A 24,945-nucleotide genomic window follows, 5' to 3' on the forward strand; every position below is an offset into this window, starting at 1 on the left:
GGAAAAGAGAAACAAAGAAAGTATGTATATTTCTGATATATTTATATACAGAGACCAAGCCATTTATTTATTTATTTATTTATTTATTTATTTATTTATTTATTTATTTATTTATTTATTTATTTATCTATCTTATATGCCACCCACACTACCCAAAGGTCTCTGGGCAGCTTACAACATTTAAAATACAATAAAAAGACAAAACAATTAAATGCATTTAAAATAGATACTCTAAAATTTGCCATCAGGACCCACAATTGATATTATTTCAGTTAAAAGCCTTCTGGAACAGGAAGGTTTTGACCTGATGCCGAAATGTCATCAGAGTCGGCACCAGTCAAATCTCAGTCAGGAGGGCATTCCATAGTCTGAGGGCAACTGCTGAAAAGGCCCTTTCTCTACAAGCCATCCCTCTTACCTCCTTGAGGGACAGCTCTTTCAAAAGGGCCCCTGGCTAGATCTTAATTGCCAGATAGGTTCATATGGAAGGAGGCGGTCCTTCAGGTATCCAGGGCCGAAGCCGTTTTGTCACTGACTGGGGCTGCTGAAGATATTTTCAGAAGATAGCTGCTGGTTTGACCAATAATGTTGATTAATGACAAACACCCCATATGGATCCACAAGAATACCACAGAATTTGCTCACAAATGACACACTGAAATCTGATTTACAGGATGTAATGCAAGGGAAAGTGCGGAAAATTTGCACAAATTGTGGGGAGACTCAGGATGTCATTTCCTTAAGAAATTTGGTTCAAATATCTTGTTATAACTAGAAAATATTCTAGCTTAATTTTCTTTGCCTTGGGCCAAAATGTAGCACAGCTTGAAATTTACTTTTTTGGCTTCTATCATCAGAATCTCTCAGCCAGGACAGTCAATGGTTATGTTGGCTGGGGGATTCTGGGAGTGGAAGTCCAAGAAAGCAATTTTGCCCTAATCTCCTAATAAGTACAAACATACTAATTTGCTGTGCACATTTGCTGAGATATACGGGCCATTTAATTTAGTAGGATTTATATCTGAGTAAGCACTTCAAAGAACATTAGTGTACTCCCAAGACAAATACATGTAGATTCTGTTCTTTGAAAAGGAAATGGTTATGTCTTATTACTGTTCAAAGTCTCTTTCAAGAAATATAATATTCGCAACAACCATAAACTCAAAATTCAACAGTGATAAGCTTCTAATAATTTATACTCCCCTCTCTTGCTTGTGCCCACTCTTCCTTTCTTCAAACAGCACCTATATAAACTCACAGAAGCCCATGGAAGAAAAATGGAATTGATGTTTCTGGAAAACCATAAAATCACATACTGATAGAATGATAGAACTGTAGAGCTCCAAAAGTTTTTGAGCCCAACCCACTCAAAGCAGCAAAATGAATGTTATCAGAGTTTGGAAAAGTTACTTTTGTGGACCACAGCACCCATATTCTGACAGTCAGCTCTCATTGCTATGGGCTACCAATCACTATCCACTTCAAAGACCAAACATTTCCATGACTGAAACATATACGTACATCTTTTAAATTTATAGCTCTCAGTTCTAGTAAACTATGAATGGCTTCACTCATTGGCTAATCATGTGGAAAGGCTTGTTTCTTCTCACAAAGTAATTGGTCACAAAATAATTGCATTTTTTATCAAGTTCTATAAGGCCTAGACTTTCTTTTCTTTCTTTCTTTTTTTTTTTTTGAAAAATGAAATATTGTAATCTAGCCTAGCTGATGGAGAAAATGGATATTGTGTAGCATGTCTGAAATCTGAGGAAACTTGTACCAACTGGGTGTGGTACATGTCTTTTTTGCAAAGTGGTTGAGGGATTTCCAGGTTTGGTTAAATACATTTCTAGGAGCACGTGACTGTCACATTGTGTACAAGTTGTGTACACCTTGTACATAACCTTTAATCAGTGATGATTTGCTACTGATGATGATATCATCTCTGTTGTGCACACAGAGCTGTGCAAGAGGATTTCAGCCAAAATTTTAACATATCACAACAGTATTAAATAGATTACCACCCCCTCAAAACAAACACTAAATTAATACATGTTAGAAACCATGTAAAAAAGAAAAGGCAAGCAACACCCACCATTAAAAGGCCCTTCTTCATCTATTGATCAATGGCCAAAAAAATCTGTCTAGTCTGGGAGCAGCCACCAAGAAGGCCCTCCCTGATGTCTTCATCAAACTTGCCTTTGACAATGGTGAGACACATAAAGAGATGTTCCATCTGAAAACCGAATTGTGAGGCTTCTCATATCATTTTGCCTTCAGGTAGACAGTAGGTGGTATTTGGAGTAGTGATTGGCATGAGCTCCTGGCATATATATTACATATATAAGAATTTACATGCAGAAGTTGTTTACCAGTCAGTTCTTTGGGGACTGCTTTGGGACTGTGTAGCTTGCCCAAGACTATGCAGGCTGGCTCTCCTTCCTTCAGACACAGTGGGGAATTGCACAGGTAACTTCTGGTTTTACAACCAAATAACTAACTCACTGAGCTATCCCGTCATGCAATGTAAAATACATCTATAAATACATTATCCGGTTATTGTGATTCCTCATCTTTCCCATCTCTTGACAATGACAATAACAAAACGAAGAAATTCAGTTAAATGGCTTTCTGACAAGCACGATACAAAAGCTGCAAAGTCTTTTATAAACATCAGCAGCTACTCCAAACTATCAAACTAATAAACATGGATCATTTGTGAGAAGGTTTTTTTAAAGGAATAAATTTATGTATACCACAGAAGAGAAATTACTTAGGCAACTAAAGGAGCATCCTTTCTCGATTTTTGTTCTTTTTCATAGATATTCTTTTAGTTTCGTTTTTTGCAGTCTGTAGACATGTGTCTAGCCTAGCCATAGAATGTCTATTTCAAGTATGCTATTGCCTGCGAGAATGCAACAATACTAAAGAATAATGAAAACAGTTGTTATTTTCTGCAATAATTTTCTTCAGTTAGAATCAGCTATAATTACCCAATTTTTTTTCTAATTAATAATCATTAGATGCCATCAAGTCAATTCTAACTTACAGTAACCCTTTCCAAGCTTTTCTAAGAATAAAGTACTCAGAAGTGGTTTTCCATTTCCTTCTTCTGGGGGCACTCTGAGGCTGTGCAGCTTGCCCAAGGCTACACAGGCTGGCTCTTCTCTTTGGAAGCACAGTGGGGAATTGAACTATCAGCCATACCTAACTCATGGAGTTATCCAGCCAACAGCAGGTGTCTCCATATGTTTCTTATATTTATTTCTTCTAATACTCCCCCCAAAAAGCTATATGACTTACCATTGTCAGCAACATGCTTCTTCAATTTACAGAACCCTTTCTTGTACTTTTACCTCTATTTTGTGTTTTGAAATAGACTATCATCATTTAGCAGCAGCAAAGTTGCGTCACCTCAACCTTCATGTAGGATCCTTCTTTCTTATGTAATAGGTTATAAACAACTGTGAATGGGGACATAAAATGGAGTTTCAAAGCGCTGCTGCTTTTGGAAGCTCCCTGCAAAAATTAATTGGTGTGTTTGCCTTTTAGGAGAGCATGTTGTAGGAAAACAATACCATATTGGCTTCCAAATCCCAGTTACCCCAGGCAAGCACGGCACACAGCCAAACCTGTCCACATGTCATCTGGTATTCTGACACAGCTGTGATACATAAAGCATATATTCCATGCATTCTGAAGCCAAAACTATTGTACAATATTCTTTTAAACCAGGAAATAGGCTAACAGCAGGACCAATGTACCTCATTTTGATTATGCTGGAAGATGCTGAGTAATTTTTGGGGAAGTGGCTGGGGAATTGAGGGACAGAAAAATCTGTGCTGTTGTTTTTATTGATACTGTTAGTAAAGCAAACACTAGAAGGGGAAGCAAAGCAACTGATAAACAGAACATAATCCCAGGGGTGAACAAATAATTCTTAGGGGACCAAACTCAAATAATCTTGCGATTACCATGTTCACATGTTAATCACTGCCACAGCTCAATAAATAAATAAATAAACAGTGATTACCTTGGGAAAAACAATGGAAAAATTGTATCAGTAATATAGACAATAATAATTGCTTTTAAAAGAATAGTAATGATTCTAATAAACCTGTTTCTCGAAGGAGCCACTCAGAAGGGATGCCCTGAACCTGCTTTCCTTATCTAAATGTGTCTCTTTGTTAAGCCTTTGACATATTCAGACTGTATTTATTTACAGTGTAACCATACATGCAATTCAGCCATCAAGAATGTTTGCATGGGCAGAATAAAAGGAACTTTGTCATTTCTGCAGCTGATTTTATAGGCGGAGAGGGTTGAGTGTCCTCCAGTGCAAATATCCATGTGTGTTCTGAGTGCACACATGTCACTTTTTCACTTACCTTCCTTATTTGCTTCAATGGAAGGATGGCATTATACTCATGTCCCTTGCAAGCACAGAGTTTTCCCTAGTCTTCACATGAACTGGAAAGTGCTTATGGACAAGTAATAAGGAGTATATGTACATCAGAACTCCTACTGGGAAAGAAAATGTTGGATTTGGAGCAATAAAAGATGGAAAAAAGCAGAATTCTGTGTTGTGCTCAGTGTTGTTGACTGGATTCAATATACATCTGCACACATAGTACAAATATAATATCTTTAGTCAAATAGTTATGGCTGAGCTGAAATAGGACTTGCTTTTTGCAAATAATTGTGCTGTTTCTTTAAAGGTTTTCCTTTTCAGGGAGGAGGGCTTGAAAACAGATGGACATGTCGGCAACATGGCTAGGAAGCAATGCTTTATTTTCTTTCTACACTTCCCCACCTGCCACTCCATAACAGACTTTCAGGCAATGCTGCTGCTCCTAGTACAGTACTTGATGTTTGGGACACATCCATTTTTTAAGACTTCTTTGTTTTGGTGCAAACTATGATAACTATTCCCAGGAAGAATGAGGATGAGGGGATGGAGAAGGGGCCATAATCAAGCAGTTGTGCCTGTAAAAAGACTACAACTGAGGAGTGAGCTGAGGAGTATTTGTAGATGGTACCCCAAAGTAAAAGTATTGGTTCCTATGCCACATCACACACAAAAATCTGCTCTGTTTTTGCTCATAAAAAAAATTAAAAATAGCAGAATAATATTTGGGGTATTTTATACCCTTGTGAACGAACCTTTGGTTGAGTTGGTCATTGAGTCTGAACAGCAACTTTATAAATGCATTCCTTATGAATTAAAACAAAGGGTTTCTTTCTTCTCTTTTTTATTTTTCTAGGCTGACGTTCAGCTATGCTATCTGGAAGCACAAAGAGATGCTGTTGAACAGATGTCCTTAAAGCTGTACAGCGAACAGTACAACAGCAGTAGCAAGCGAGAGGAAGAATTTGCGGATATGTCAAAAGTTCACACAGTGGGAAGTAATGGGTAGGGAACTATTCTTTTTGTTGTTTTATTCTCAGTGATCTGTGTCTCCCTTCTCTTTTTTTCAAAAACATGATTCTCTCTTTCTTACTCTTGGGTTATGTGGTTTTTTCCTACTAAGACAAAAAGCAAGAGATCAGTCATTCTCATTCTTATTCTTTTTTTTAACTGAGACTTCTTCGTTTACTAATAGATCAGTTTATTATCACAATGATCAACAATGTCACTAATTGTCCTGCAGTACATGGTCATTGTAAGAGCAGGCTGAGAGCAGTTGTTCAGTACCAGAAGAATACACAGGGTACCCCTAGACCTTCTATGCATGGTATATAAAGAGCCTTGCCCTTTTCTTCCTCTGGATTCTGCAACATCCTCTAAGAGCATTTTATCAAAGCCAAAGCAAACAAACAAAAAACCAAAAAAGTTGCTTCCTAAAGTGTCTGTCTTCCCCAGCCTGGCACCAACTGGTAATTAGTCAGAAGCATCATTTCTTCCAAAAGCCAATGCAGAGAGCCCCAGTGTCGATCAGTTGTAAACTCCTCCAACAAAGATGGAAGCCACTTTGAGTGTCATGGGCTTAGTTCTTATTTTGCATTTGCATTCCCTCTGTTCTCACCACACATGCCGGCTGTTTCTTTGGCAAGACATGGTAGCTCACCCTCAAAATAACACATGGGGTTGGTGTTCCCATCTATTGCCACATTTTAGTGCATACTAATGTGCTTGATTTATTGCAACACGTGTGGGGTCTAGTCCTAAAATTCCACTGATGGAACTGCTCCATCAGTGGAACTATGATGAGGCAATTCTTCTTTCCCCTGCAGTGTACCTCCCCCTGACTTCAAATCTGCTTTGGAGAGAGAGGAAACCCTACAAAGTATGTTGTTGTCAGTACGAACAGCTGTAGTGGGAATGGTGCCTCAGGGAGGGGGAGTCTGCTAGCTGTAGCAGACATCTGCTACCAGGAGTTTGGATTTAAGCCTGTGATCTCGCATGGCTACATGGTTTTGCCAGCTTCTCCTAATTTGAATTGAAAATTCAGCCTAGCCTCTACATTGGTTGTCTCTAAAAATAGATTGGAAATACCCATTTATTCAAATGCAACAGTCAGTCTTTTGCCTGAAGTCTGATCACTGACATAGTTTATCACTGTTGGTTTCCAGACTCAATTTAGAGTTCTGACCCAATCTCTTAAAGGCCTTAAGTGCTTCGAACTGGATTCCTAAAGGACTGTATGCTCATGTATAGACCCACTCTTTCTTTATGGTATACATTGGAGGCCCTGTCGGTTGTACCATCATCTTGGGCCAATGACTGAGAACACAAAATAGGTGTTTTGGGACGGTGGTTGTCCCAGCTCTGACCTACATTCCCAGTGGAAATATATCATTTGGGTAGGAAATAATTTTTATTTAAACTTAATTATTGCCAGTAAATCAGAAAATTACTTAATGCTAATCCCAACTTCTTAACCACCATTAGGCAAAATTTTCTGTGAAAGATCCTAAAGGTTGAGTCTGTACTCGTCAACAGTTCAGTCATTTTAGAGGGCACAGTTGAGCTACACCAGAAGAGGCAGGAGGTGGTCATACACGGGTGGTAGGATGATAAGCTAAAAGTCATGATGCAATGCAGCCAAAAAGGGGGGGGGGGAAGGTGTATGTGTGTAGGAGAGATAAAGTGGCAATCAGCCAGAGTTCAGGATATCTGAGAATATAGTTAAAAGGGGAGGGGGGGAGGCTTCATGAGCAGTATTCAAATGCGACCAGTGATCACTTGTCATATCTGTTGAAGAGGTGAGAGAGAAACACTAGGCAAGACAGAGCAAGTGACATAGAAAAAATAAAGAGAGGAGAAAAAGAAATGATACATAATATGGAGTGCAAGAGGAAATAGAAGCCACAGAAACACACAAGGAGCCGAACTGAATTTGAGATGGGGAACAGGATATAAATAGCACTTGGTCCAAGGCAACCAAGTTGGTTCTCTGAGATTTGGAAAGAGAGGGAGAGATAGGAAACAAAATGATGTTGGAACACAGATATTATTTATAGAGCAAAAGAATAGAAGGGAACTCTTCCTCTAGTAAATGCTATGAACTGGAGCACAGGGCATGGCCGCATTGTTCCTTACACATTATGAATAAAATTGATACCCTGCCTCTGAAGCTATGATTTTCAACTTCATGAGGAAAATTTAAATGCGGAGACCAAGATATGGCTAAATGACTTTGACAAATTGCAGGCATGGGGGAGAATGATTGTGATCAGGGTCACAGTGCAGACCAAATGTTAAATGACCTTTATCCTCCACCTCATTCAGAATAAGGTACCAATCCAGACTGTGTTCTGTGCTTACTTGAGAATAAATTTTTAAAAATGTAGCCACTAGACTTTAAAATAGGGTGCAGTCTTCTCATAATTTCAGAGCCCAATTGAGCTGCAGTTGGAGAGTTAAGACTCAGCATCCCATGATTTGATTTTATTTTATTTTTATTTTTTTTTTGGCCTGGGGTCCTCCAAACAGCCTGTTGGTCTGGTGTGCTCCAAATATCAACTCTTAGCACCTTTCTAGCCCAAAGAACCTATTGTTAGACTGATATTCTCAGGAGCCACCTACATGTCTTCCAAGGCACATGGCTATCCAAAGCACATGGCTATCTAGATAGGATTAAGGTTTAGGTCTTCCTATCTGAAATGCAATTTTTTTGAATAAAATTTGAGTTATTTGATTGTAACTGCTTTGATTGTGGGACAGACTAGCCATGTATCTACACTGAAATTACTCTGCTATAGAGAGAGAACTGTTAATACTTTTCTTTCTCTCATGTTGTGAACACTGACAACAAAGGAAATTTGCAATAGTTTTGACAACAGTATTACCCCAACTTTGCACCTAACATTACCCCAAGCATTGCACCTGAAACTGTGAAAATTCTGAGTAGGTGGTGGGAAGAGGGGACATTGTGACAGGTACATATTTACAGAACAGAGCCACAGAGGAAACACCTTTTGAGTTTTGGAATGGCTACAATCCATGTCTAAATCATTTTAACATCTTGGTGCAAAGGCATATGCATATTTCCACAAAGTCAAGAGAAGCAAACTGGACAATAGACATGAACTAAGAATTTTTGCTGGAAATCTAATGGGCTATAAAGAATATAAGATTCTAGATTCTAAAACTGGCGATATGAATGGTAATTATGTGCCATATTTTGATGAAAAAGAAAACAAGCACGCAAGAGAACTAACTGACCTGCAAGAGAATGTCCAGAATAACTCCCTGCCACTACAGCCAGAAAGGGTAGAACCCTTTTGGAGCCTACTGAAGGATAAGGCATGCAGTTGCAATTGTAGAAGCCACCGGGCCAGAGTGAAACAGAAAAACAGAGATGGTCCCCTAGACAGACATGTTCGTCTAACTAAAACTAGTGATGTGCAACAGCCCTCTACTAGGGCAGCCATTTCCAAAACACCAACAACAACAAGAGAGGCACTATACAGAAGAGAAACTGAAAAGGAGAAAGAGAGTTTTTAATAAAAACTAGGCTTGGCTGCTTCTGGAACTACCTGCCAATAGAAAGGCAATTGGACACAATTTTTTTTAGGTCAAGCCTAATGCATAAGGGAGTGTTCAACACTACAAGGTAGGACTAGAAGCAATTCCCAGAAATACAGGGAAGATTATGATGAAACTTTTGCACCTGTTCTACAGCATGAAATTGTAAAAATATTGCTGACTCTTGTATATGCAAGAAAGGGGTAAGAACACCTAGATGTCAAAATGGCATTTTTTAATGATGAACTCAAGGAAGACATTTACAGGCAGCCAACACCAGGTTGTAAAATACCTGCCCAAGAGTGCCTTGTGTGTTAACTCTAGAAGACCACCCATGAATTGAAGCAAGCAGCCCGAACATAGAAGGAGATATTTAAATGAACTGCTCCTAAATGAAGGGCTCACACATGGACAAGCTGGCTCCTGTCTATATTGACAAAAACAACTAAGGGTGTTCATTCTAAGGGTGGACATTCTAATTTATGCTGATTATTTGGTTGTGTATTGTGAAGATAGGGAAGCTGGTTGTGAAATTGTTAGAAATCTAGATAAAGAAATTGACATGAAAGAGCTTGCAGATTGTATTCTGTCTTCAAATTCGGATAGAAAGTCTTCCTCAATCAAAAGCAAAAGATTATTGATTTACTTGCCCACCTAGGACTGGCACAAGGCTCAGTGGCAACTGACTTACAATGAGGACAAAGAAGTTTCTCTTCCTAAAAATGAACAGTACAGGGAGGCCATTGGGAAGCTCCTGTACATAGCAAAAGTATCCAGACCAGACATAACAGCAGCTGTTGGAATGCTGTCTAGGACACAAGTTCTCCCACTGCAGAAGACTGGACAGCAGTCAAGAGAGTAGGGAGATGTCTCAGAGACATAGCAGATCAGAAACTCTGATTGCAGCAAACAGCCAACCTAATCTAACTGGTTACACGGATGCTGACTGGACATAAAACCCCAGATTCACAGATCTACAGATGGATACACGTTGTTCTAAAGAGATGTAGCCATCAGTAGGTACAGCCTTAAACAAGTTTTTATAGCCATGTCCACCACAGAAACAGAAGATAGAACAACAACAAAAAAGAAAACTCATGCCTCTGTGTTTCTTCTAAAACCATCAGGCTACTTGAAAGGTGTCAAGACAGGCTACGTTGCATAAATTTATACAGTATCATTGGGGGATCAATACAGACACAATATAGCCATTGACTTTTAGATTTCTTTTTTTATGACTCAGCTATATCTGTAAATTCAAAAAATAATTTTACCAACTGTTAAGTATTTAAAATAAAAAGTGGCCAAAATAGGACCATTGCTCTAACTTCCCTTGCAAACAAAGTGATGCTCAAGGTGTTGCAACAAAGGTGTGGCTTTTTTAGCTTATATGGAGTAAGAAGATGTTCAAGCTGGGTTTCAAAATGAGGAGGTACTCAAAATCAGATTGCAATATCCACTGGCTACTGGAGCATCAAAGAATTTCAGGACATCAGTCTATACTTTATAGACTACAGCAATGCCTTTGACTATGTGGATCATGGGAAACTATAGGTTGTTCTGAAAAAAATGGCTGAGGTAGTTGACTGTCCTGATCTGTAACCTATATTATGAACAAGAAGGTAATGTTAGGAAAGCATGTGGAGAGGCAGAAAGGTTTCCTAGGTAAAGGTGTCAGACAAAAGTGCATGTTATCCCCTTACCTATTTAATCTGTATGCAGAACAGAGAACATAGAAACGCAGACTAGATTCAGATGAAGGAGGAGTGAGAATCTGTGGAAGAAATATCAGTAATTTAATATATGCAGATGACACCATCTTATTGGCAGAAAGCTGCAAAGACTTGAAACAACTTTTAATGAAAGAGAAAGAAGAAAATGCCAAGGCAAGAGTGCAGCTGAACATTAAGAAGACAAAAATCATAACTACAGAACTAGATAGCTTTAATATTGACAATGAAGAAATAGTGAAAGAATTTTACTGCATCAGAAGACTTAGACATGGAAGGACACAAGTGAAGAATTAGACAAGATAATCTAGCATATATATGAGTGTGAAAGCTGGACAGTGAAGAAAGCTGACAGGAAGAAAATTAATTTGTTTGAAAATTAGTGCTGGAGGAGAGCGTTGCAGACGGGACCTTGGACTGCGAGAAGAACAACAAGTGGGTTCTAGAGCAAATCAAGCCTGAACTCTGTCTGAAGGCAAAGATGATAAAACTGAGGCTCTCACTTTAGGCACATCATAAGAAAGAAAGATTTACTGGAAAGGACAACAATGCTAGGAAGAGTTTGGGGCAGCAGGAAAAGAGGAAGACTAAATATGAGATGGAATGACTCCCAAAAGGAAGTCATAGCCTTGAGTTTACAAGAGCTGAGCAGCTTTGTTGAGGACAGGATATTTTGAATATCATGCATTCATAGGGTTACCATAAGTTCAGAGGTAACTTGACAGGACGTAATAACAAAATCTTGTTATACAGGTTCAGCTGTGGAAAGGGAATGATGACATCAGTTTATTTAGGGGTGTGCACAGCTGACATGTAATAATAATAATAATAATAATAATAATATAATTTATTGTCATTGTAAGTATATACACAGTATACCATACAACGAAATGAGACCACGTTGCATGCACCCCAAAACTGAAAAAAAAGGAAGTCGTTAATTAGTGAAAATCTGCTGTTGCTGAAGAGGAGGCCATTCCTGTTTTGTGTCCAGAACCTGCCTAGCAGGATTTCATGCAAAATCTTTAAACAATTCTGTTGCTGAGTGATATATAAAAACTTAGTAGAGCTGGCAGATAATTCATCCTTCAAAAATCTGAAGGGGTTTAGAATGAAAAACATGCATATCTTTCATATACCTTGACCTTGCAGACAAACTTTCTTCATTGTTTTGGACAAGGAATTAAGAGAGGATGGGGAAAGTTTGAAAAGAAAATATAGGTAAAATGTGATTCATTCACATAAATATGGGAAACGTTTGTCTGCCTATACCAATATAAAATTCCTGGTCTTTATTGTAGCAGTAATCTTTGACTTGTTTCATGTAAGCAGAAGGAGATATTGTGATACATATGTATATTGCTGTTTGTACATATTAATGTGTTATGCTGACTGTGCAATCTGTTATGGAACTATAATTATTGTGTAGAGTGCAATCCTATATGAATTTATGTTGAAATCCCATTGGTGTACTCCCTAGTAAGTGTGTTTAGGCTAGCAACCCTAGGGATACTAAAACAAAATAATGGCCCAGATACAGATTACTGTTGGATTTGAGTGTTAGATAATTGTTTGAGCTGCACAGGGGCAATATTTCACTAATTAATGTGTGAACTTCAAAACATCAGATAGCTGTGATAACAAATTTTTCAAGAGCTGTACTTAATATGCAATAGAGTGAGATTTCAGCTTCAGCCTGATATAATTTACTAAATAAAATAGAAAGATCAGAACCACAGCATTGAAGGATCTTTGATCATTTTATGAAATTATTCCAGTTAGATATATGATCCCTTATTAAGATTTTGCTAAAGATGGTATCACTTATTAAAAACATGACTTTTATTCAAAGTAACTAGACACAAATAATAAGTTCCTTTCTCTAATAAGAGGTACCAATGTACAAAATTACAGTTGTATCATAATGAATGATAATTTCATTCATTTTGAAGATAATTGAAACTGTACTTTCTTTTTATCATTATTGGTATAATCTAACTAAATGGTGGAGAAAAAATATTGCATGGTTCAAGTGCTGACATCTCATGCAGTTGCCTCATGCTCTCTGGGTGTTGAAGTGATGACGTGATGGATGGGAGGAAAGTATTTTTTTTTACCACAAACCAGCAGCTTGTAGCACTCCCATCTTTCTCTCAGGGTACTAAAAGTACTGTAACTATTCTGAATGTAACAATTTTAATTGCTTCTAAGAGACATGAAAGAATATTTTTAAATGTAACTATAATAGTAACTAAATATTCAGATTTTCAGGGTTTTGAAACTATAACAGTAACTAGCAACTTGTAAAAAAATTCAGCCTCTTAAGGTTTTTGGTTATTTGGCCACATATTTTAGCAAAAATAATAGAGAGAAGAATGATGGTGGTGATGGTGGTGGTGGTGGTGATGATGATGATGATGATGATGATGATGATGATGACGATGACGACGACAACGATGATGACGACGATGACGACAATGCTGCTGCTGATGCAGCAACCTGAAAGCAATAGCAAAATTTACTCAAACTGAAAAAACTTTGGTGAGTGGCAGCAAGGAGAACTCTAGACGAGAGGGACCATGTCCTTCTAGAATTCTTGATTTCAAAAGAAACAAAAGCAGAGTGTAGTTGCACACTTCTGCTGGATTTTTTAAAAAGCCAATTTTAATAATCTCAGAACAAGGATAAGTAAGGTCCCATGGCAGGAGAACCTAACAAGAAAAGGAGTCCAAGAAGGGTGGGAGCTTCTTTTAAAAAGAGAAGTAATTCTAAAGGCACAACTACAAACAATTCCAACAAGAAAAAAAGGTGGGAGGTGTCAAAAAAGGCCAGTGTGGCTTCACAAAAAGCTCAGGGAGGTTTTTTGGAAAACCAAAACAGGCATGTACAAGAAATGGAAAGAAGGCCAGGCCACCAAGGATGAGTACAGACAAGCAGCAAGGAAACGCAGGGATGGCATTAGGAGGGCAAAAGCTAGGAATGAGCTGAGGTTAGCTAGAGACACTAAAAGCAATTTAAAAAGCATTCTTCAGCTATGTGACCATCAAAAGACAAAAAAAAGACACAGTGCCACAGCTCCGCAATGGAGATGGAAAAATGGTAACAGAGGACAAAGAAAAGGCAGAGGTGCTCAATTCCTATTTTAGTTCAATCTTTTCACATAAGACAGACTATGAACTTCCAAACAAATTGGAAGTGCAAGGAGGGGAACAGGATTGCAGTCAAGGAATACCTTACCGCCTTGAACAAGTTCAAATCTTCAGGGCCGGATGAACTGCATCTGAGAGTACTGAAGGAATTGGCTGAAGAACTCTCAGAAAAGCTGTCCATTATTTTCTTGAAATATGGGAAACGGGTGAGGTGCCAGAGGATTGGAAGAGGGCCAGTGTTGTCTCTATCTTCAAAAAGGGCAAAAAAGAAAAACCTGGGAACTACAGGCCAGTCAGCCTGACATCAATCCCAGGCAAAATTCTGGAACAGATTGTAAAGCACTCATTGTGCAAGCACCTAGAAAACAATGCAGTAATAACTAGAAGCCAACACGGATTTGTCAAGAACAAATCCTGCCAAACTAATTTGATCTTTTTTTTAATCAGGTGACCTCCATGATAGGCAGAGGGAATGCTGTAGATGTAGTATATCTTGACTTCAGCAAAGCTTTTGACAGTGCCCCATGATATACTGATTAGCAAGCTAACTAGGTGTGGGCTGGGTAGATCGTGTCAGGTGGATACACAATTGGCTACAAAATCGTACTCAGAGGGTGATGATTAATGGGTCCTTCTCTAACTGGGATACCCCAAGGCTCAGTCCTGGGCCCAGTGCTCTTCAATATTTTTATTAATGACTTGGATGAGGGAGTGCAGGAAATGCTTGTCATATCTGCAGATGATACCAAATTGGGCAGAATAGCTAATACCCTAGAAGACAGAAACAAAATTCAAAATGACCTTGATAGGATGGAGCACTGGGCTGAAAGCAGCAGAATGAAATTCAACAGGGAGAAGTGCAAAGTACTGCACCTTGGGGGGGGGGGAACAACAGTTGCACAGTTACAAGATGGGGGATACCTGGCTCATCAAAACTACAAGAAGGGTCATGGAATTGTCGTAGATCACAAATTAAGTATGAGCCAACAGTGTGATGTGCCTACAAAAAAGGGAAATGCTATTTTAGGCTGCATTAATAGAAGTAGTTTCCAAATTCTTCAAGGTGCTAGTCCCCCTCTATTCAGCACTGGTTAGGCCTCACCTTGAGCATTGTATCCAGTTCTGGACACCACACTTGAAAGACGATGCTAACAAATTGTTCAGAGGAGGGCGAGGATGATCAGGAGTCTGGAAAACAAGCCTTATAAGGAAAGGCTGAAAGAATTGGGCATGTCTAGCCTTGAGGAAAGAAGACTGGGGGGTGATATGACAGTACTTTTCAAATATTTGAAAGGCTGTCATACAGAGGAGGGGCAAGATCTGTTCTCAATCATCCCAGATTGCAGGATACACAACAATGGACTCAAGTCCAGATTTCCATTGAATATCAGGAAAAACTTCCTAACTATTAGAGCAGTACAACAGTGGAGCCAGTTACCTTGGGAGTCGGTGAGTGCTCCAACACTGGAGGCATTCAAGAAAAACTTAGATAATCATCTGGCAGATATGCTTTGATTATATTCCTGCACTGAGCAGGGGATTGGACTTGACAGCCTTGTAGGCCCCTTCCAACTTCATTTTTCTAGGATACTACAGTATAAGAAAAGGGAGTCATGTGGTCAGTACAAAATACAAATGCAAAATAGGTGATACTTTTCTTTGAAGAACTGGGATGTGATATCCAATCCACAGCTGCCTCCACAACTCTAATGCCACCGGCATCTTTCCTGACGTACATTTAAGAAAGATGTACTTGGCAAAATCCATCTTGCCAAGACCTTTTAACCTTTAATTCTCCACACTGGTAGAAGCCTGATGAAGTGGTCTTGATCCACAAAAGCTCACATATTATATGATCATTTTTTTAGTAGTCTATAAAGGTATCGCATACTCTTGCATTTGAAAAAAAAGTTTGTAATGCTGCTCAGAAAATAGTTCCTCATCTGAAAGACTGTCCTGAAGTTTTATTTTATCAAATGAAATAATATCCATATCTTAAGAAATATGTTTGCATTCAGAGGATTGGGCATCCAACTCTGCATGTGTGATTACCTATCCATCGAGTTAAAATACATTTCTTATAACTCAATTCTCTTCCCCAGCCACAGGGACTAAACAAATTTATATTCACATTCTTCAAGTTAACAGCTTGGCCATAATGTTGCCAATATTATTTTAAGAACGTAGCAAGGTGACTCGTATCATATTACAATACTGGTCCAATATTGTCTGCAGTGAGGATCAAATTAGACAAAACAGGGAGCGTGTCACAGGAACAGGGAATTCTTCAAGTGCTGAAAGATGGTTTATTGCCAAAGCATGAGTTCCTCTCACCTCTCAGAAGTTACAAATTAGCTTGCTTAAGTTTGTGATCAGCTAGTCATGTTGTTTCTTTACAAGTCAGATTGCTCAGGCACAAATCTCAGAAGGAATCACATCAGTGACGTGATTTCTGCTTCTGGCCACATGCCATCTGTTTAGCCCCCTCGCTGGGCATTTTTAAAAACCAACTTAAGATGTGGTTATTCAGACAGGCCTTCCCTCCAGGCACTACTTAATTTATTTTTCTTCCCATCTTTAACTATTGTTATCATTGTATATTGCTGCAAAACTGTTATTCTATATTAATTGTTTTTATCTTGTTTGTTGTGAGCCACCCAGAGTAGATAATGTCTAGATGGGTGGCATATAAGTGCCATCAATAAAGCTGTATCATCTATATTTACCCTGACTGAATCTCCAAGATATCAGAAGTTTTATTCTGCTCCTACCTGCACATGCGAGAGACTGAAACAGGTCCCTTGCGTGCAAATACAGTGGTGCCTCAACTTACGAACTTATTCTGTATTGGAATGGTGTTCATAAGTCGAAATGTTTGTAAGTCGAAGCACCAATTCCCATAGGAATGCATTGAAAACCGATTAATCCGTTCCGGCTGGAAAAAAAATCACCAAAGAAATTGAAAAGAACACAGCAAGCCCGGTCAGAAGGTGCTGGGGCTTTAAGGAAAAAAAAAGAGAACTCCAAAAACAAACAGCAAAGCCACTTCCATTGCTGAGGCAAAAAACCTCCAAAAACAAACAGCAAAGCCACTAACAAGACAGCACAGCCCTTTAATCTCTCTTAATTGAGAACAAAGACGAAAGTCCAGCTGAAATGCATGTGGGACTTCCTCTTTGCCGACGATGCAGCTGTTGTTGCCCATTCTGCTGAAGAGCTCCAACAACTTATGAATCGTTTTAGTAAGGCCTGCCAAGATTTTGGATTAACAATCAGCCTGGAGAAAACATAAGTCATGGGCCAGGGCATGGACTCATCTCTCTCTATTACCAACTCTACACAAGAACTGAAGTTTGTAAGTTAATTGACTGGAGGGAAGGCCTGCCCAAAGAGCCAAGTTTTTAAATGGCTTTTAAAAACATGATTGTGTGAGATGCCTCTGGTATCCTCGATTAAAGTGTGAAAAAGAGCAATTTTTCACAACTTGTTCATCTGTAAATGCTTGGGAGAGAATGAAGTTCCATGTCAGTCCACAGGCACTGCTCTGGCTGTACCTACTGGCTCATTTCTGTCATCCTCCTGCAAAAACTAGACAGATAACAACTTTTCCTCCCTGCCCCCAACAACCATTTGTTCCCATTGCTGCAAAGTACAAGTGTGTAGGCTGGTGTTTTGCACTACAATACGCAGAATTCCCAGGCAGCCCACAGCAATGGCAGCACAACAGGGTGGAAGAAAGATACGGTGGTGCCTCGCTAGACAGTTATCCTGCATGACAGTTTTTTCACTAGACATTGACTTTTTGTGATCGCTATAGTGATTCACAAAACAGTGATTCCTATGGGGGAATTTCACTGGACAATGTTTGGTCCCTGCTTCACAAACCAATTTTCGCTAGATGACGATTTTGACAGCTTCCCCCGCACTTGCAAAACAGGTGTTTTCGGGACCTAAGCTTCACAAGACAGCGATTTAAACAGCTGATCGGCGGTTCGCAAAGCGGCTTTCCTATGGCCAATCTTCACTAGACAATGACGGTTCTTCCCCATTGGAACACATTAAACAGGTTTCAATGCATTCCAATGGGGAAATGCTTTTCGCTAGACAATGATTTCGCTAAACAGCAATTTCAATGGAATGGATTATCATTGTCTAGCGAGGCACCACTGTACCTCACTTTTCCTTCCATAACGCCCCCATTTTTTCCTTTAGCCTCAGAATTTGTCATCCAGGCAGCTTTGCCTGACTGCAAATAGGGTGCCAAAATCTTCAGCAGGCTTTTCCACTCAGGTTCTTAAATATTATTTTCATATGCCGGTGTAATAAATCAAGCAGTGAGGTCACTGATCTAGCTGATGACAGCAGTTCATGAAGTGTGTGAAAGGCAGTTAAATAAATTTATAAAACAATCCATAGGGAGAATCCATAAAGACCATTGTTAAAGACTGTTAACAATCCATGACAGTGGGTGGAGAAGACCTGCAGAAGTGGGATTTTCATTCACACACACCCATTCTTTGCCCATCGGATGAGCCTATTTAGACTGGGGAGAAGTGGAACCAACGTAGAGAATATATCAGGGGTCTCCTACCAATTCTCCTCAGACTGAAGAAGCTCCTTGGATGAGTGGCGAAATGTTTCACGATAACAAGAAAGAAGTCCAGTTGCCATGACTCAACTCCCAGATAATTTCATCTGGATGACTGCGAATCTTCACAGATAAATCCATAGGGAGATGTTTACAGGTAACTCCCAGACAAGACAGATGGAAGTAAGGTCAAGGCACATAACCAGGCAACGTATATTATTTCCTTGATACCTATATGGAAGATGTGATGGAGACTGTAGCGAACAGCCCTGCCCTCACCTGTTCACCACAGCAGAACAGTGGAGTTGAAGCCAATGAGAGGACAGAAGGTGGAGCCAAGGGGGGAGGGAGCTGGATATAAAGGCTGGTGTATGGAGTATGAGGAGATATTCTGGTAGTGAGAGACAGTGTGAAACTTAAAAGTGAACTAAGAGTGAGTTAGAGATCTGTGAGAACGATGAATGGAATAGAGAGGTAAAAGAGGTTTAAAGTTATAGCAGTTTAGATTCAGATACTAGTGATTATCAGCCTGTGATTTACTTATTGAATACTAATCATATAATTTCCCTGACCTAATAAATGACTTAACTTTTAAAAGCACACATGTCTCCATGATTAAGTGGTATTAATGCAGTATTTCTTTCTTTCTTTCTTAAAACCTTTATTGGCATTAAAAGGGGATAAAGCAGCAGTAACAATTTATGTCATAGTATTACAAACCAAAAAGGACGATCGTGAGGGTAAGAGCTGGGATATTAATCCAGTAATACCTGGTGGCAGCGAAGAAAGAAGAAGGGCGAGAATCTCATGAAAGCCTGAGGGAATAGGGGCTTCAGAGGAGATCGCCACAGAGATCTTGCGAAAACAAATGACACTGTATAGCCTAGAATATACTACAAATAACTCAACAGGAAAGTGAAGGACCTTGGTATGAGTGGTGTTTTTGTTACTCCTTTCAGGTGACCATAACTTAAGAAGACAGAAAAATGTATTTGAAATGAATTATTGACCACACACGTTGTGTAGAGTCTTATTACCTTGAAGTAAGGTAATAAGACTCCGTGATGAAGGAAATCTTCATCATGATGGAGCCCAAAAAACCCACAACAACCATGAAGGAAATCTGTCAGAAGATGAGGTTCACCACACACAGACAGGGAAGAATTTGTTGACAGTAGATCACAAGGATCAGGAAGGCTCTACCCAAAATCTTGCCAAAAAGGACTATAAACTCTCCAAAGACAGCATGATGGCAGGGGTGGAAAAGAAATTAATTGGATCTCATATACCTGGCCAAAGTGCCTGCTTTAAATCTTTTGATACTAAAAAGATTATTCAGGCATTTGTGAGGCTTACCTTTCAAAGAAATTAAATGTACACAAAACAAGACACATTTTAAAATGTGAACAACTAATTGCATAATTGAAAAAACACACCAAACATACTTAATTTAGTCAGGAAAACATGTCAGTTAAGTAAAATGAAAAAAAAGTGCAGATTAGAAAAAATGCACAAAAATGTTACAATTTTATATGGAATATATACAGGAAGAAAACATACATGGGATTTTGAGAAGTGCAGTCAAAAGCCTGAAATACTTTTATGCCTGGATTACTTCAGATATCAAGGACACATAGGTGAAACCATGCAATGTCTTGGGGAACCATAGAACATCATCATCTACTGGCATTTCCCGTGACATTCCTAAGAGATTTTAAAAGCAACCAGCAATTGTTGCTAAGTGCAACATCTTGCTTTCCTTTAACATTAAAAATAAAAAGGTGAAAAAACTCTGCAGCTGCCACACAGAATTGTTATGTCTGCTTCTCACACAAACACAGATATTTTTTGTCGCACACCTGAATGTCTTCTTCCACCTTCAGATCTTCTGTGGATGTTCATTCTCATGGTGAACAATTCCAATCCCAAATAATTCTTAACAGTTAAATATCTACAGCAGTTTCAAATATAACTTAATCAAAAAAGACAGCCCCAATGGACAGGAGGCAGGACTAGCATTGCATGTAAAGACCACAAAAGATCACATTTGAGAGCATCTGGGTAAGGAAAGGAAATCTAGATAATATGATTAAAGTACTAAACTGCAATTAAGGCTGCATGCAGAACTGCATTTTGAAAGAAAGAAAGAAAAGCAGGAAATAACATCTACGTCTTTAAGTAACTTTAAATTAAAATAAACATGAAATAGCTGCTGTGAACCCAGGGAAGTGGTTGGGAAGCCATGCCATGTTTTCTGCCACTTAGGAGTGGGCAGGCAGCCCTGAGCAACCAAACCAGATAAAGATGGGTTCTGTGTTCCACAGAGATCTCCTAATCCTGATTCTTAGATGATGTATCTGAAAATTAAAAGGGAAGAGGTAGTAAAGGGACTCTATAACTCCACTGCTATCTGGTGAAGGTGAAACACTGAGGAGAATGAAAAGTATAGGCTTCTGACCTGCTGAGAATTTTATTGTCCAGATGGTGGAAGACAAAATAAAGGATTCAGCCACCCTAGATCTCATCCTTACACTAACAGACAAAATCTGTTTAAAGAAATGAAAATACTGAGAATTTTGGATAGAACAGAGTGCATAAACATGGGCTTTGTCCTGCAGATTAAATAAATAAAATATTTTAGAAAAGCTAATTTTTATAAGTCGCCCCACTCAAAAATGAGCTAAACATAAGGAAAAGCTTCTTGAAATACAAGCTGGAGCAGACTTCTTTTAAACATGGTACAGTACATTTTCTCTTTGAGTTTATTGACAGGGGTTGGAAAGTGACCTAATAGATGCTGTTGTAGTGATAGATTTTGTATGTCAGCTGGAGGCTAAACTAATTGATGTTTGGGATTCCCTCCAATTCTGTGCTTTTGAGTGAGTCTATTTTTCAGGAGTAGATATGAAATTGACTAAGGTTCTTTGTCTTTATCCATTTTTCTCCATAGTTGTGAATATATTGGTGATTATGAATTCAATTTATTAGATGCCTTTTTCTGACTTCACTCATGTCATGTCAGGAATATTTTACTCTTAACTTAAATTAAAGTTGTACCTACACCTTATATGAACAAGAAAGAGCTTAACACTACATACAGAAGAATATACACAGACACATTTAAAAAAAACTTTTGTTCAACAAAGATTCTTGAGATACAAGTTTGAAATAACATTTATTCCAGAGTAGTGATGATTCGCTTTGAAATACTTATACTGACTGGAATAATACAAAATGGCTTCTTTTCTCACAACAACTATAAGAGAAGTTTGACAAAAGTTGGTATCAGTCAATTTGGAAGACACTCCACTCCCATCAGATTTTAGGGTCAGCTTTTATGTTTTTTGCCAACTCTTATAAATGTCCCCAAACTATTTGAACTGTTTGAAAGCACCTTATGCCATACATTGGTTATAACATTGTAGTGTATTCTAACTCTGAGGTGGAAAATATATAAGCCATGTCTGGAATCTACTAACTGCAATAATCTTTAAATGAATGGTTCTCGATTAAAAAACCTCTAATTTCTCTATTTTTTCCCATAGGATGGCTTTGGGAATTGATTCCCCATTGGTGAATATGAGGAAAAATAATAGAATGGAATGTGTTTTCCAATGTAATTATTTCAATGGCAGCCGTATGATCTAGATATGGTTGTGACTGCAGCCATCATTAACTAGTTGCCTGAAATATCCCAAATTAAAATTTCACATATTTATGGGAGGATTCCCAGTGTGGTGTAGTGGATAGAGTGACAGACAGGCTCTGGAAAACAGGGTTTGAATGTCCACTTGGCCATGGAAACTCGCTGGAAAAGTGGAAGTAGTAAAGCCACTCCTTAAATGTCTCATTTACCTTGAAAGCCCTATTGGTCAGCTATCCATCTTTTAAAAATATTATTGCAGAAATAACTCAAAATAGAGTCATAATACTCATTTTATGTGAATACTGGCAGTTTTTAAACCGGTTCAGCTTTGATGGATTCATGCCAAAGACTTATGTTCTGGTTTTTCCCATTGTGATGCTTCTGGAGTTGTGCAGATTTCCCTCTGTAAGATAGTGGACCTCACCAATATTGGTTCAAGTATATAGCATTAATTAATTGGGGAATGCAATAATACTGCACAGCATTGCATGCCTTGGAAGAGTTACAGTTTAACAGGTCTGGATGATTCTTTCAGAGAGTTATCCTTCAGACAAATTTTGCAGTTTTTCCATGTGCATCTTTTTTTTTTTTTTTTGTATCACAATGTTTTACTTATTCACTGGGCTTTCAATAGAGAATAACATTAATCCTGTTAAGCTCCTTATTCTAATGATTTATTTTGTTGGAAACCATTGTGATCCTTCTTTGAATTTTAATGATTGCTGGCTATTCAAGGATTCATTGTTTTGACTTCCTGTCCTTACCTTTGTTTCTAACATGTCTGTAGGGAACACCTGTCTCATACTGTATCTGGCCTTGGTTCTCACTGGCTTACTATATTCACTCAAGCCTATCTTAAAGCGTTATGTTGAAATGCTAGCTACTCATGCATGAAAATAAACGTAGGATATATATTTGCAGAGATAGGCAGCTAGGCAGCAGAGGGGTAGCTAAAGAGGTTGAGTCATTTCTCTGTGAAATAGTATTTTTGGTCCAAATAATCGCACATAATGCTCATTACAGAGAGGTTTGCAAAATATGTTAGCACTTTAAAAACCATCAAGCAACTCCATATATAATTCCCTTGTTGCATATTTTCAAGAAAGTAAAATATATCTGCTGTTGAACTTAACATAATTTGCTGAGATTTAAGCCATGACTTTATACAGTACTGGAGTTGAATTTCATCTGTCCTGCTGAACTAAAGAATATCTTCCACAACAGGGCTAGAAAGATCATGGGTTTTTGAGAATATTCTAATATAAGATTTTAACAGCTATACCCTATTATGCATAATACATTTTGTTCCTTATCTGCAGCCTCTTGGATTTTGATTCAGAATACCAGGAGCTGTGGGATTGGCTGATTGACATGGAATCCATAGTGATAGACAGCCATGACCTGATGATGTCAGAAGAGCAGCAGCTGCATCTTTACAAGGTTAGAGCTTCCGTTACTGCCTTTACCTAACTATAGAAGATCTGATTAGTTTGACAAGTCTTTCTCTCTCAGGATAGCCCTGCGTTCATTGTATATATCATGGTGTCTATTAGAATTCCCATCCTTGTTCCCAAACTCATTTCCATTCCCTCTGTGCTGACAGCCTGCACCAACATCATAATTGTAAGGAAGTTCCCTTTATCGCCGTCTATTGGGTACCATTCTATAGGAGGACAAAGATTTGTCTTTGGAGTGAATAGAAATAGGATAAAACTGCATTTATGGACTGAAACAAAATGGGGGGGGGAAATGATAATAACTTTGAGATTGTTTTGATTGGAGCTTTCTTCTGGATGTTATCTGTGTTTCACACCTCTTTAATAAGTGGAAAATGCCTTGATGTTAATTTATTGATTTTCAGCATAGAGGGATTTTTCCCAATTTAATTTGTGTTAGTTATCTGGAAAGCTGCCACTGTGGGCTCTTTTTAAGAAGAAAGGCAGGATAAAAATATTTTAAATAAAATAAATATAAATAATTTAATTTTATTAAGACAAAATGGTCCATGTGAACTAAGCGTAGTACTTGTAAACTTTGTGCATGGATTACAGATCTTTTGTTTAATACAAACACACAAAGAGAAAAGGCTAGAAAGCAATTGCTTTTTCTTACAGTTCTACAAGACAGGGCGGCTGTTAACGTGTGCTAAAGACAGCATTAAGCTAACTTCTTCAGAGCTGTAATTTCACCTTTAGCATCAATATGAGCCTTTTGTATGTGATGTGGAGATCCTGGGGAGGGTGATTTGAGATGTGGAGGAGGGGCTTTATGCAGAAATGTCAGGATGCAGTAAATCTCTCTCATTTAGGCAATTTTTATTGGACTAATTCTGACAGTTGTCATCCTTGAATTGCTTTGAGCATATGGCATATCTCAAAGAGCAGATTGTGAATCATAAAAAATAAAATTAATAACTAACCACAGAATCAGCAACGGTATAATGACAAGAAACAACTACCCTCTAGCTTTTAAAGAATTCGTTGAAAAGAAAAGATACACTCAAGGTCAAATAGAAGTTGTTTTCTTTCTTCCCAGCTTATATGTTTGCTGGTTTAATAAAACATGTTTCTGTTTCAAAATGGCATTAATTCAATGTAAAGCTTTCTCCACCAAAAAAAAAAAAAAACTTGAATGGAGGAAATATTTACTGTCGCTTGTGCTTGGTATATAGAGCCCTTGCTTGGCATGTGCAAAGTTCTGGATTAAATCCCTCTGCAAGGCTAGGAAAGAATTCTGTGGGAAGACCTGGAGACAGGCTGCTAGTCAGTAGCAACAGTTATGGGCTTGATAGGCCAATATTACTCAGGATAAGATGCCTTGCTATGTTCTTACATTGGTAAGTTAGTAAAGCAGCTCCTCTG

The 24,945-nt window shown here is 38.4% G+C and overlaps 1 protein-coding gene across 2 annotated transcripts in view; it reads left to right on the forward strand.

Annotated features, from left to right (window-relative positions):
* Positions 1 to 24,945, forward strand: part of AKAP6 (A-kinase anchoring protein 6) — a 335,833-nt gene that overhangs the window by 194,497 nt on the left and 116,391 nt on the right. For both annotated transcript variants that reach the window (XM_020788446.3, XM_078392147.1), the window contains 2 exons: positions 5,265 to 5,413; positions 23,404 to 23,524. In XM_020788446.3, coding sequence (XP_020644105.3) covers positions 5,265 to 5,413; positions 23,404 to 23,524 — 270 coding nt within the window. The remainder of the gene's footprint in view (positions 1 to 5,264; positions 5,414 to 23,403; positions 23,525 to 24,945) is intronic.

This window comes from Pogona vitticeps, chromosome 1 (genome assembly GCF_051106095.1).
Source record: "Pogona vitticeps strain Pit_001003342236 chromosome 1, PviZW2.1, whole genome shotgun sequence".
Lineage (NCBI taxonomy): Eukaryota > Metazoa > Chordata > Lepidosauria > Squamata > Agamidae > Pogona > Pogona vitticeps.